The sequence below is a fragment of the Eurytemora carolleeae genome, unplaced genomic scaffold, assembly GCF_000591075.1.
Source record: "Eurytemora carolleeae unplaced genomic scaffold, Eaff_2.0 scaffold357, whole genome shotgun sequence".
NCBI classification, from domain to species: domain Eukaryota; kingdom Metazoa; phylum Arthropoda; class Copepoda; order Calanoida; family Temoridae; genus Eurytemora; species Eurytemora carolleeae.
The window spans coordinates 72,200-86,059 of NW_019396335.1; the positions used below are offsets into that span (position 1 = coordinate 72,200).

The following is a 13,860-nucleotide window of genomic DNA, read 5'->3' on the forward strand; positions in this document are numbered from 1 at the left end:
GCTCCCTACAAGGTTATGGAGCATGTGTATATGCTTTCTCCGGTGGCCAATTCAACCTTGTATCCAGCTCCTCTAAGATTCTGGGGAGATCTGCATTCTCCGCTCCACAATCTGAAATGGCTGGAGCATTACTCGCCTCCAGGATGGAGCAGAAGATCAACCAGGAGCTCTTCAATGTCACTCTCTCCCCTCCTACCTTCATTGGAGACTCAGAGATCATCCTGAGAATGATCTCCAAAAACGATCCAGCTGGGAATCCGGTATTTTACGGAGTCAGACTAATGGAAATCTTAGCTGCTTCCTCTCCCAATAATTGGTTCTGGTGTCCTGGAAACCTCAACCCAGCTGATCTACTCACCAGATCCGGAACCAACTGCGCGCAGGTCAACTCAGGGTTCTGGTTGAATGGTAGTTTTCTACCTCAAGACAAGTCCTCCTGGCCTATCATCCCCTGCTCTTCCATCACCTCTAGTGAGGTTCCTATCAAGACGGTCAACCTCGTAAAATTATCCTCTGATAATCCTTCCCGGGAATATATCCTGAGCCTTCTTCATCACACGCAGAGCCTCTCCTCAGTTATCCGGGCTCTAAACCTTCTCCACAAAGTCTGCAGATCCTGGAGCCTTCAACAACATCACGGATTGGAACACGTTCAAGACCAAGCTGATTGAAGAATTCGGAAGCATAGACATCTTCGGAAGAGACGTCAATCAAGTGTTCAACCTCCTTCCCCGCTATGAGTCGGTCCAGGAGGTCGCCGAAGACCTCTCCCATAAGATTAAAACTTTACAAGCCAATCTGGAAATCATGCAGGACTTCCATGACAGGGAAGACCTTCACAGTGTCGCCCTCACTCAAACCCTAGTGCAAAACATCATGAAGAGCCTACCTCTTGAAGTGAGACCCTCCTTCAACGATCAATTCTCCAAATTTCGTGACCAGTGTCCAGCCAATGTCCGACCTCCAGCTACGTTCTTTTTCCTAGCTACATTCGTGGAAAAATTAGAAAAGAATTATCGATCCACTCCTTACCTCTACGACCTCGACATCAACCCCTCCAGTGTGGGGATCAATGTAGTCAGACAAGAAGCCTCCAAACCCAAACCTCAACCTCCGCGCCCTGCTGACCCACCACGATATTTTCCCCCAAAGCCCTGCACAATCTGTTCAATCATGGGTTTTGAAAACAATCATTTCTCCCTCACCAGAAACTGCGGCGTCACTAAACTGAGTTCACCTGAAATCCTCAAATTGTTGGCTGAAAACAACCTCTGTTTTTTATGTGCTCAAACACATGGGAGGAACTACAAATGCAAATCTACATACCTCAGTGGTGCCCCCAAAGCATGTCCCAAGGGTTGCATGGAGAGAGGAACCCCTGTGCATAGGCGCGCCTGCATGCACAGCAACCAGGCCCCCTTCGTCTCTGTCTCCAAGGTCAGCGCCGACAAGTCTGTTCCTCTGGTAGAGACCATATCACTGGGCAACTCTCCAATAGGAATCCAGTATGACACTGGTTGTCAACTCAGCCTCATCTCCAAATCAGCCCTCTCAACTATCCCTACTTCTATCCTTAAATAATTCGTAAGATTTTTTCTACTATTAACATTCATTATAACATTGTACAATTAAACATGACCTATAATTTATGTTATTTTTTTAGGAAATAAAGATTTTGTTATCGAATTTCTGAGACGGGGTTACTCTGTTGTGTGTGTATTGTTCGGCCATCGGGGAAAGAATTGTCTGGGGATAATAAACATCCCCCACCAGTATCCTAACTGGCCTACTATTCGAATTTGTCTAGTGTGTTGCTGTTTTCCGTCAACAATTAGTTATATTTTTGTTACTTTAAATTGATAATTCTAATATTCTGTATTATCAGCATGAAACACCTGTTTGAGATTAATAAATATAGAAAATTGCCTTCTTATTCTTCATAGCCATATTGGGGACAAGTTTTTACATGGATTGGTTGCGAAACAAACAAAAAACTATCGATTTTTATTGAACAAACGGTTTTACTAAACGCTCATTCAGAAAGGAAACAAACGAAATAAATGGAAAATTAATGATTATTTTGAGAACGAAGGAATGATTTTTTTAAACGAAAAATAACTATTTCTAAGGACAATCCAGCGCAATGAAAGGCTTGTTTTTATCAAAAGTTTTACAGATTTGTTTGAGTGTTCTTGTGAGGTGGGTAAAAAATGTCGTTTAACAAAACACCCATTAAAACAAAATGTCTGATAAAAAGAACCAAATGCAAAATGTTACGCCCAAAACGTCGAAACTGTTATGTGAACATTGTATTCAATATTTTTCCTGAGCCCACGATTAACAAAATTTGGGAAGATACAGCTCGGGTCCGAGCTGTTTGGGCCTTATTTACGGCTTGAGCTTTCGAATTCAAGCTGCATCTTATTTTCCACACATAGAGTTGAGTTTTAAAAAAATCGGATTTTGCGGATTTTCATGATAGGAATTGGCGCATTCCGGGCTTTTGTGAGAACAAGACTCAACAATGACCAAGGTCGGTTTTATTTTCATTGGGCCTTTGTTGAAAAATCTAATACAATTGGCCCGATTAAGTTGTCTATCCTACTGTGTTGAAATACAGAATCAATGTTGACTTATTGTTTCTAAAAAAGAACAAACGATTTATAATTAAAACCAAAAAAGATATTTAAGCAAACTCAAGCACGGAAGCAAGCAAGATGATTTTAATAAATATCAACATTCAGATTTTCGAAATCTTAGAGTTAGAATTAGTCTTTAAAGAATTGGCCTTACATTTCTGGACTCTAAAACCCAGCCTATATTAATGCAATAACAAGTTTTGATTGGTTGAAATTTTTCAAAATAGTTTTCATAGTAAGCTAAATTGAACAATAGATTCACTTTCTCTGAAGACTTCAATCTACAAAGATGAAATCTACAACATTCTCTATTTTCTATTTCTCCATCAATATCATGCTCGGGATGATTAACTCCCAGTGCTGCCCGAAAAAGGTGAAGAAATCTAGAGGAGTATTACAGGGGGGGGGGGGCTATGGCGGCTCGCCATTTTTTGGGCCCAAATGGTTGCTTAGCCCCCCCACCCCCATAGAAAGAAAAATTTAAGCCAACAAATTCCAGAATGATCCCCCAAAGAAATTCTTTGTTTGTAATTGTTTAGGACCCAAGCTTTTTTAATTATTATTAAGAAAGTGCCTTAATTTGTTTAAAGGAATTGAGTTTTTGCCACAAACTAAAATATTCTGATTCCAATATCTTTGCAACCTTATGGTGCAAACCTTTGATATTTCAAACTTAGGTTATTTTATTTATAAGTATTAATAGTTTTAAATATCTAAGGTCTACGGCATTGGGTTGGAAAGATATAGAGTTTAGAAAATCAGAGTTTGTGGCAAAAACTCAACTCCTTTGCTTATATAAAGTTTTATTACACGAGCAAATATTTGTTGTACTACAGGGTGTCTCAATAAACATGGGAATTCAGTGATAATTTCGATATAAACTTTGTTATGAATTAGCATTGTAATGCATGATTTCAGAAGGCATAATATTATTATGCCTGCTATAGTTTATTTGATGAACTGTAAAGATGTTTCTATAATGTCTCTGCAAGATGAACAGTGAAGTCTGACAAGTTTACTCTGTTTGTATACTGTAATTTTCCTGTTTTACCATGTACAACCGTATGCAGTCAAAACATAGTGAAACAAATTGTAAACTGAATTCCCATGTTTATTGGGAAACCCTGTATAATCATCTAGCTTAACAACATTCTGAACTCTGATTTGCTATTTGATAATGGATAATATAAGGAGAAAATTGTTAAATACGTCTCATACCGAATAACACGAAGCACCCATTCAAATTGAGAAAATTGCAGCATACGACTTAGACCGTAAAAAATCAATTTAATTTCAAACAAATCATTCAGATATTACAACCTAGTCATCGATTATCTTTCGCCACATTTATATATAGTTGATTTTTCATAATATGTTTTAATTGTTATGATTTGAGAGTTACTTATAAAAATATTTATTCCTGTTTCGAGGATTTTTAGTAATGAAGACGATATTTTCATATTTTCCAGGAATGTTCGAAAACAAGTTGTAAGCTAAATATTATTTTAAAAAACGAAATCAAAACTAGTATGAAATATCAAATATATACAAATGTGGCGAAAGATAATCGATGACTATGGGTTGTAATATCTGAATGATTTGTTTGATATTAATTTGATTTTTTTACGGTCTAATCGTATGTTCCAACTTCCTCAATTTGTATGGGTGCTTCGCTCTTCGGTATGAGACGTCTTTATCAATTTTCTCCTTATAGACGCAACAGATAGAAGTAAAATTAGTAGCGATCAAAAGCGCTTTTTTTATCGCATTATGCCTATACCCCCTTTCATTTTTCGCGAACACTCCCTTTAATATACATATCTACAAGATTTGCACAGATATATATGATCGTAGTTAAGCTAATCACAATGCGTAGCTAGTCTAATAAAGACAACGTAATTTATATAGGTATAATTCAACTGTATTAAATACAATATTATGTTATTCTGAAATCAACTTGGTGTGATTTATCATCATAGACTTGCTAAAAAGTAATCATTCTGCTGTAATGATAAATTATCTATATGTTATTAAGTTCCATTGGTTTTCTTCATAATGTTTTGAAAAATATGGAAAATTGCATTAGGACAACTTTACAAATATTTGTGAATTTAACATATTATAATATTTTTGACTAAATATTTATAATAATAATTATAAGAATGATAACAATGATAATTTTTCGACGTAAGAGTATGACAATTGTTGTTCCATATTTTTGGAAGCGTATAACTAGGAAAAAAATACAACTTCTTTTTAAATGGTACATTCAGACTATACTGTTTAAAACGATTTTCTCGACTGAAAGGAGTGGGAAAGTTTTCTAAGGAAAGTAGAATATTCCCTCTATACATACGGTGATAACCAGAAAACTCTGAAATAGGAAAGACGACTTTACAGCAATACTTATGTGTATTTTAGGTTGTTTCAAAGCAAAAAATTTTACCAGACACTAATTAAGTGAAATTTGTCTGTTTTCACTGTGCACTTGCAGTGTCCCATGCTCATTGGTCTATTTAAAGTCACAACTAGAATCTGAAAGTCGTCTTCCTATTACAGAGTTTTCTGGTTATCACTGTACTTAAATACATGAAGATATAGAGGTCAGGAAGACGGACTCTATTAAAGCACGAATAAATTGCACCAGTATATATTTAGGTCTAACTTATAATAATCAATGATAAATCCCAGAGTTTGTCAGCATGTAGAGCAATCTCAATAGGGTTCTTGAAATCTTTCGCCACCAGATGATCTCTCATCTGGACAGGTAACCTTTCGAGAAACAAGCCAAGGAACAAGCTACCGGGAACCTCACCATCATGGAGCAGTGCCAACATGGCGTCCATCAAAGCTGTGGGTCGTTGATCGCTGAGAGATGGGTGATGGATCAGCTAACTAAATCTCTGCCATCTTGAAAGAGTATATGAACAAACCAACTTGCCTTTTAGGTCTTCATACGGAGTGGAGGACAAGGCAGACGACATGATTAAACCTCGGACAGAGACCATTATGTTCTGGGGTAACTTCTGCTTCACATGGTCGAATTTAGTTCTGGATTGCGTCACTTGAGCATTACGGAATGCAGTCTGAGCATGCAGAAACCAGAAGTCGGGATCGTTGGTCTAAAAATCCGTGAGTTTAACAGCAACCTTTCTGACGAAATGGTCGAAGATTGAGCAGGGTTCTCTTCAGACATCTTGATTAAAGTCACTTTAAAAGTTCAGAGAAACTCACTATAGCGAAAAAAGTTCAGAAAAAATTCAGTATATATTTAAGTCTAACTTATAATAATCAATGATAAATCTTAAATCGGTTTATATATATCTATTACATCTCTTGAGATCATTCTAGAAAAGTTCGATGCCGCGAAGCCAATCTTCGCTTGTTGTGGAGATCGTCTAAGGAGGCCGATAGTCATCTTCCACAAAGAATTAAATTTGATGTGATCACAGACTTTCAAAAATTTTCATTTTTATAAATTTCTCCAGTAATAGCTTTATGGGCTCTATAGCTATTACTGCATAATACTGACTAACTCTTCTTAATGTGCTCCCAGTCACCTTATTATAAATTTTTCCAGTAGGGGGCTCATTTTTTTCTAAGGGCTCAGCACCCATGGGGGCCATTAAACCACCTTTAACCCAAAAATTTCACTGTTCCGGAGAGAGGGGCTGAGCCCACAATGTCCCCCCTTCTTAATACCCTTTGCTTGCTACCCTTTGATTTAAATCCTTTTAGCAATATTTTTCTTATAATTAGGTAGTCACTGGATCAGACCTGCAACTAGTTGGAACGTACATCCTGGTGCCTGAGGGCAATCTCACTTTGACCTTCCCGGACGTGTGTGTGTCTAAATGCCTGTACACCAAGATGGATGGGAATGGTAAATATTTTCTTTATTAAATCAAAACTTTGTTTCAGACTTTTCAAAGCAAAGCAAGATGATTTGCATAACTTAGTAGATTTTCACTTTACATTTAAGGGGGGGGACACAATGGGTTTATACCAAAAACATTTTATCAAAGCCAAATAAGACTTGGTAGCTTAAATATGTAATGTTAAGTTGAAGTTTTAAAATACTAGGCATTAGGGCGCTTCGCGCACATCCTCTTTTTCTATTGTGAACATGTTCTCTTTGTACACACTTTGGAAACACTGAACTTAGAAATGTTAGAATTGTAAAATTCCTTAAAAATCAAGAAAAATTGTAAGGGAAAAAAGCTTTTGTATTCAATTTTGAGGGAATTTATCACACCTAATGTTTTCTGTTGCAGGGTAATTAAGTGACTTTATTGCCCTACAACAGGGCGTAAAGTAGCACTTTTTTATCCTGCTGTTAAAATTTCTAATTTCATACTTAATTTTTTCTGTTGTAGGATGATAAAGTTACTTTATCAACCTACAACAGGGTGATAAAGTAACGTTATTGACCTTTTGAGTAAAATTGAATAAAACTATATTTTTTATTGTAATGAGTATCATTTGTGCAAAAAAGTTTTTGTTGTAATTTTTACTTTTTCTAGTTTGTTTTTGATAAAAATCAAAGTATTTTCACAACTGACAATGTTCTGTGTGAAAATATTTTAATTTTGATCTTTAACAAACTAGAAAAATAAAAATCCAAGCAAACACTTTTACACATCTCAATGTCCCAGGATCTATTTTTTTTATTTCAATAATCACAGAACCAGTTTTGATTTTTTAACTGAATGTTGCTTCTCTTATGCTACTGAATAATTTTTCGCTGGTGCATTTTGATTTGACATTTGCGCTGAAATGGTTTCTTCAGGAACATTTTGCTTCAGTACGGGTGCTAATGATTTAAAATCACAATGTTTTACAGGTGAGACACTTACATTAATCATGGTTTAAATGAAATTATTACTATTTTATTCTTTGTTACGAGCTTAAGGGCCCCGGCGTTACCCGTGAAAAAAAAAATTTTGAAAAAAATTAAATTTCTTTTTTTAAAGTTTAGAATTTTTTTAGCCTTTATACCCCCGGTGAATGTCTTATGAATGTCTTGTTTTATTATATAGATATAACTTGTCAGAGCAAAGAATAAACAATTTTCTTAAAAGAAAGGCAAATCCTGAAATCTTTCCTAATTTACTTCTTGTAATGACAGTCAGAACTTTCTCAGTTGATTTTTAGTTTTAAAATGTAAAGGATTCTGAAGAAATTTTATCAATTAAATTTTAATGACACTCAACTTTGATAGTACTTCACAAAGGTTTAAGTTTATCATTGATAATTTATAGAAGACAATGAGAAATACTGAGTAAAACCATGATGTAATACACTGTTTAAGGTTGCACAAGTAACAGTGATTGTATGAACCATGAATCCTGCAATGTTGATCAGGAAGAATGTTTTGATCCCTGTGTAGTCAGTCCATGCCAAAATGATGAATTCTGTTTAACAACTAATCATCAGCAAGCTTGCCCCAATCGTAAGCATTCCAACTACAATGTAATCATGTAATGTAGAGGACATTTGAAATTAAACCACAGTTTATTATTTTAGGTTGTGCAGATAATACTGAGTGTGATCAATACCAAAATGAATTGTGTACTAAAGAGGGCTATTGTTATGAACCCTGTAAAACCAATCCTTGCAATGATGATATGGTCTGCAAAGTAATCAATTATGAGCAACTTTGCCTCCAAAGTAAGTCGTATTTTGATCATCTTTAGAAGACAACTAAAAACAGAAGATAAAACCATGATTCAATACTTTTAGGTTGCAAGGATCATTCTGATTGTAGAAACAGCGAGTGGTGTGATTCAGACGGAGCTTGTGTTGATCCCTGCAGTCTAGATTATTGTCGGTCTGATGATGATTGCAGGACAAATAATCATGAGCCTAGATGTTTCTCAAGTAAGCAAAGTAACATTGATAATCTAATTGAAATTTTAGATATAAATATAAATATAAATATAAATATAATGGATATAATTATAATTCATATCGTATTCCAGCATGCAGATTTCCCGATGGCACTCTTTCTGAGAAGGATATGTGTAACCAAGATCAGAAATGTAGTGCTGACAATGGTTTTTGTTATGACCCCTGTGCATCAAATCCATGTAACATTGGAGAGATATGTGCAACTAAAGATTTTGTCCAAACATGCAGGAAGAGTAAGCATTTTACCACATGCATCCTAACACTACAAAATTAGAAAGACAACTTTAATTTTATATATCAGGAGCATACTCAGGAATTTGTCAAGGGGGTGGGGGGCTCAGAAATGGGGGCCTTTTTGGTGACTAATAATTTGGTAACTAACATTTTAGGTAACTTGACAAATTATTAGTTAACAAAAAATTGTTTAACAAAAATCCACCCATTGATTCAGTTTCTGTTGGGGCCTAAAAACCTCCTGGAAACCTAAGATTATAATGATCCAGAGAGGGGGGGGGGCCGGGGCCTTAGAACTCCCTTCCCTGATTTAGGCCTGAGCATGTTCCAATTATTTCAAGCCGTTTTGATCTAAATTTTATTAGCGTTGTTAACAGAAAATTTTCAACAACCGTTAATGGCTTCAGCCTTTCACGGTTAATAAAATTATTAACAGCACAGCTGTTAACAGTCTGTTAGGCATTAGCAATGCCAAGCGCCAAAAACAAATTTCATTAACGTTTTATGAAATCTTTACTTTAAGCATTTAAGTTTGTGAATACAGAAGACAACATTTTAAAACATCAAAACACATAAAAATAAAAAGTTTCATGCAATTTTAAGCAGAAAAAAGCAAAATCCAACATTTTTTTGTTTTCAATGTTTAATTTTGTTTTCAAAAACGGCAAATCCGTTTGGTTAACAGTTAAAAAATTAACAGACTCTTCCGTTTACTTTGGAAAGCCTCAGTTTTGAAGAGCTTTGCCTAGCTCTACCTTGAGTACCTCTATTTAAAAAATATATTCATGACACAATATCTGTTTCAGTTTGCACAAGTCATCTGGATTGTGAAACAGATGAAATGTGTAGTCAAGAAAAATTATGTTTTAAACCCTGCAGTCCTCAGTTTCTTGAACTCACATGTAATAGTGATCCAGCATGCCAAACAAACAAGCATATACCTCTATGTGGAAAATGTATGTTAATATCGTAAACACATTAATCTTATAATCTTTCATTATAATTATGATTAGATTGCAATGTAAGTTCAGATTGTATGGACTATCAACAATGTTTAAATGGTGAGTGTGTTGATATTTGTAATACCTACCAAGCTTGTCTATATGGAGAGCGCTGCACATTAGATAATGATGAGAAGAGAGAGAAGAAATGCACTCCATTTCAAGGTAAATATTCTAATTTTTATCATATTGAAACTTCGTTGACAAATAAAACTTAAAATTAAATTATTTTTATATTAATTTTTAGACTGCACAACTTCTGATGATTGTTCCTCTGGGGACAACTGTGAGCAAGGAGGCAAATGCATACCAAGTGGTGAACCTACACTATGCTCAACCAATGATGATTGTCCAGCTGATGAATATTGTAATGCTGGACTTTGTTATTATTACTATGAACTATCTATCAAAGATTGGCTTTAAAGCAATTACAAATCTAGACTTTTTTTTCCCAACCCGGGGACTTTTATTTTCTGAAACAACATGCCTCTACAAAGTTTTGGAAACATCATTGTGAACCCCAAAATAATGCCTGAATTTGCATTTCAAGTTTTTGGTACATAAAAGGCAATGAATAATGAAAAGCATGCCAAAAAACAAGGAATTTAGATAATTCTGGATTTCTCCAACAATAGGATTTGAGCCTTAATTCATTAACAATTTTAAAAATCGATTTATTCTTAAAATCCTCATAGGGGAATTTGGTTGTATAGCTCATTAGTTCCATAGAGACATGTAGTTTCAGAAAATAATAGTCCCCGGATTGGGTACAATAAAAAGTTTTGATTTCCTTCAACCCCAATGTGATTGGTATAATTTTCTAAAAGTTTAATCTGTATCAAAATTATCTCTTTTTCTAAATAAATATAATTGGAATTTTTATTTCTTTACAATAGAACAGGGAACTTTGGGTTTTCTCAATTAAAAGAAGAAATAATAAACTTTAAAAATAGACATATCTATATTTATAAAGTTGTAATCTCTGTTTATTTGGTTGTTTGTATGTTTTACCATAACTCATGAACCCCTTGATCGATTTGCCTCAAATTTTGATTGTGGAATTCGGGAGAACCACAAAAATGGTCTGAGTTTGGTTTTAAGATTCAAAATCATAATTTACGACCAAGTGCGGGTAAACAATCAGTACCTTGTGCAAAGCTTGGTTATCAATCTAGTTTTATATTAAGGAATTGAGTCTTTACATGACAATCACTATAATTTTCTAATCCCTTTATCTTTGCAACCCCTGTTGTAGACCTTAGATATTTTAATTAATGAATTCTATTAGATCAAATAAACAAAGATCTTGGTTTAAACCAATATGTAACTAAGATAACAAAATCAAATAATAGGAGCCTAAAGATAAACACAACCTCTTGGCCACTGCAGTACACAGCTTGGTTTAGGGAGTGTTTGAAACTANAACTTAATCTGTGCCTTTATAAATATATTTTTATTTATTTCTTTTCACTTTGTTATAATAACTATTACATCTATAATAATTTTTTACTTTAATTATCATAATAATAATCAATTTTATTTTTATTTTAATCATCATCAACAAATACACACTCACAAACACCCCATCTCACATACGCACATTTTTACACACAAAAACTCTCGACGCCAAGATAAGGTAAATTAAACACAAGATTGAAATCTAATGTTTTCAATCATAACTTCTTTAATTAAATTTTATTTGTGAGAAACACAAAAATGTTTTGGAATTACTAATACCTTACTAACACCTAAAGCTAAGCTTATAGTGCGCACACCAGTGATCTGCAGTACTTAGACCAAATAGACAGTGGGCTTTAGTGTAGAGTACCAAATGAATTTCTCATATTTGTTTGTTAAATAAAAACTAGAGGAGCTATGAGGTCTATGTGATGAACCCCTGAATAAAACCTTCACTTTAAACTGTAATTAATGCTTTTTATGATTTTATACCAAAAATAGAATAGATGCTCATATACTACCCAAACCTGTCTATAAAAATAAACCTTAAAGGGACTGTAAAGGAAAAATGTTTAGGTATAATTTTGACACAGTTTTATATCAATTTCTCGAGACAGGAATATCAGATAGATGTCTTATATGTCTCACTGAGATTCTCAGGTTTCCCCCATGTGATGATATTAAGTGCCTATTTACACTAGCATTAAAAGGGATTGTTCAAGAAACACCCTAGATAGCTACAATTTAAGGGATTGTTCAAGAAACACCCTGGATAGCTACAATTTAAGGGATTGTTCAAGAAACACCCTGGATAGCTACAATTTAAGGGATTGTTCAAGAAACACCCTGGATAGCTACAATTTAAGGGATTGTTCAAGAAAACATCCTAAATAGCTGTATAAACTAAAGGGACTCATCAACCCTATATAGCTATAAAGACTTAAAGGGACTGTTCCAGAAACGCCTTAACTTGCCCTGATACTAAAGGGACGTGCTTTATAACCTTCCAACTGTATACTGAAGGGATTCAACACTAAAGGGATTGTTCACAACTTCCTTTAATCTTTAAAATGCTCTTTTATTCTGCAATGTAATTTCTAGCTCATTATTGCAAAGATACATTGCAGGAATAGATTTGTATGCTGTATTCATTGATAATTGTCCAGTTGTATGGAAATTATTCAATCTAGTTTAGATGCAATGTACATCCAAGCTCACTATTTGCAAGGATACATTGCACATTAATTGATGCTGTATTGAGCAGTATTTGTATTGAAATTATACCATTTATATGGCAAATTAATTACAATAGTTCTTATACAATGTATGTCCAAGCTCATTATTGCAAGGTTACATTGTAAATATAAATGCATCATTTGAGCACCGTTTATGTTTTCCAACTACATGGAAACTTCTTATCTATGTGCTCTTAACCATATGTGATCATGTCTAGTATGTCAGTAACTTAAAAAACGTACTTCAATAAAAGACTAAAAAACCTCTTTTTCATTCTTATTAACACTTCTATGAAAAAAAGATGACTTACTTGAAAAGAGTAGTTTGAGTATATACACGTTTATTCACGTACAGAGTTACTTTTTAACAGCGAGGGTTTTACTAGTTTACAAGGTATTTATATGATTGCAACCTGACAGCGGAAGGTATTGCGAATAGTATTTTGGCAACAATGTTTTGCGTAAGGCTGGGTAGTTTGCGTATACAGTAGATGCGTCATGTTAAAGGTTGGATTTGAAAGATAGAAGATTTTTGAAAATATTGACACATATGAGAACTCGATCACAAGGTTTATCTACAGCTAGTTCTGATGGTGCTCTAATTCCAGTTCCTACTCCAAGAACAAGACTTCCAAGTAGTTCTGATGGTGCTCTGGATCCAATTCCTACTTTGAGAAGAAGGATTCCAACTAATTCTGATGGTGCTCTGGATCGAATTCTCACTTTTAGAAGAATAATTCCAACTAGTTCTGATGGTGCTCTGGCTCCAATTCCGACTCTGAGAAGAAGAATTCCAACTAGTTCTGATGGTGCTCTGGATCCAATTCCTACTTTGAGAAGAAGGATTCCAACTAATTCTGATGGTGCTCTGGATCGAATTCTCACTCTGAAAAGAAGAATGTCAAATAGTTCTGATGGTGCTCTAGCTCCGATTCCTACTCTGAGAAGAAAAATTCCAAGTAGTTCTGATAGTGCTCTGGATCGATTTCTTACTCTAAGAAGAAGAATTTCAACTATTTCTGATGGTGCTCTGGCTCCAATTCCTACTCTGAGAAGAAAAATTCCAAGTAATTCTGATGGTGCTCTGGATCGAATTCTCACTCTGAGAAGAAGAATGTCAAATAATTCTGAAGGTGCTCTAGCTCCGATTCCTACTCTGAGAAGAAAAATTCCAAGTAGTTCTGATAGTGCTCTGGATTGAATTCTTACTCTAGGAAGAAGAATTTCAACTAGTTCTGATGGTGCTCTGGATCCAATTCCTACATTGAGAAGAAGGACTCCAACTAATTTTAATATTGCTCTGGATCGAATTCTTACTCTAAGAAGAAGAATTCCAACTAGTTCTGATGGTGCTCTGGATCCAATTCCTACTCTGAGAAGAAG

The 13,860-nt window shown here is 34.7% G+C and overlaps 2 protein-coding genes across 3 annotated transcripts; both read left to right on the forward strand.

Moving 5' to 3' along the window:
• The first annotated feature begins 2,880 nt into the window (after nucleotides 1-2,880).
• Nucleotides 2,881-10,666, forward strand: LOC111701165 (neurogenic locus notch homolog protein 1). Of its 2 annotated transcripts, XM_023472331.1 has the most exons (10): nucleotides 2,881-3,012; nucleotides 6,399-6,522; nucleotides 7,429-7,482; nucleotides 7,951-8,091; nucleotides 8,166-8,309; nucleotides 8,382-8,519; nucleotides 8,621-8,782; nucleotides 9,590-9,739; nucleotides 9,797-9,949; nucleotides 10,032-10,666. In XM_023472331.1, the coding sequence occupies exons 1-10, from the start codon at nucleotides 2,929-2,931 to the stop codon at nucleotides 10,205-10,207; spliced, it is 1,326 nt and encodes a 441-aa protein (XP_023328099.1). In that variant the 5' UTR covers nucleotides 2,881-2,928; the 3' UTR covers nucleotides 10,208-10,666. The 2 variants fall into 2 exon arrangements, with proteins under 2 accessions (XP_023328099.1, XP_023328100.1); XM_023472332.1 differs by lacking the exon at nucleotides 7,429-7,482.
• Nucleotides 10,667-11,908: 1,242 nt separating this feature from the next.
• Nucleotides 11,909-13,851, forward strand: LOC111701156 (uncharacterized). The gene is made up of 2 exons (XM_023472322.1): nucleotides 11,909-12,698; nucleotides 13,030-13,851. The coding sequence occupies exons 1-2, from the start codon at nucleotides 12,688-12,690 to the stop codon at nucleotides 13,676-13,678; spliced, it is 660 nt and encodes a 219-aa protein (XP_023328090.1). The 5' UTR covers nucleotides 11,909-12,687; the 3' UTR covers nucleotides 13,679-13,851.
• The last annotated feature ends 9 nt before the right edge of the window (nucleotides 13,852-13,860 follow it).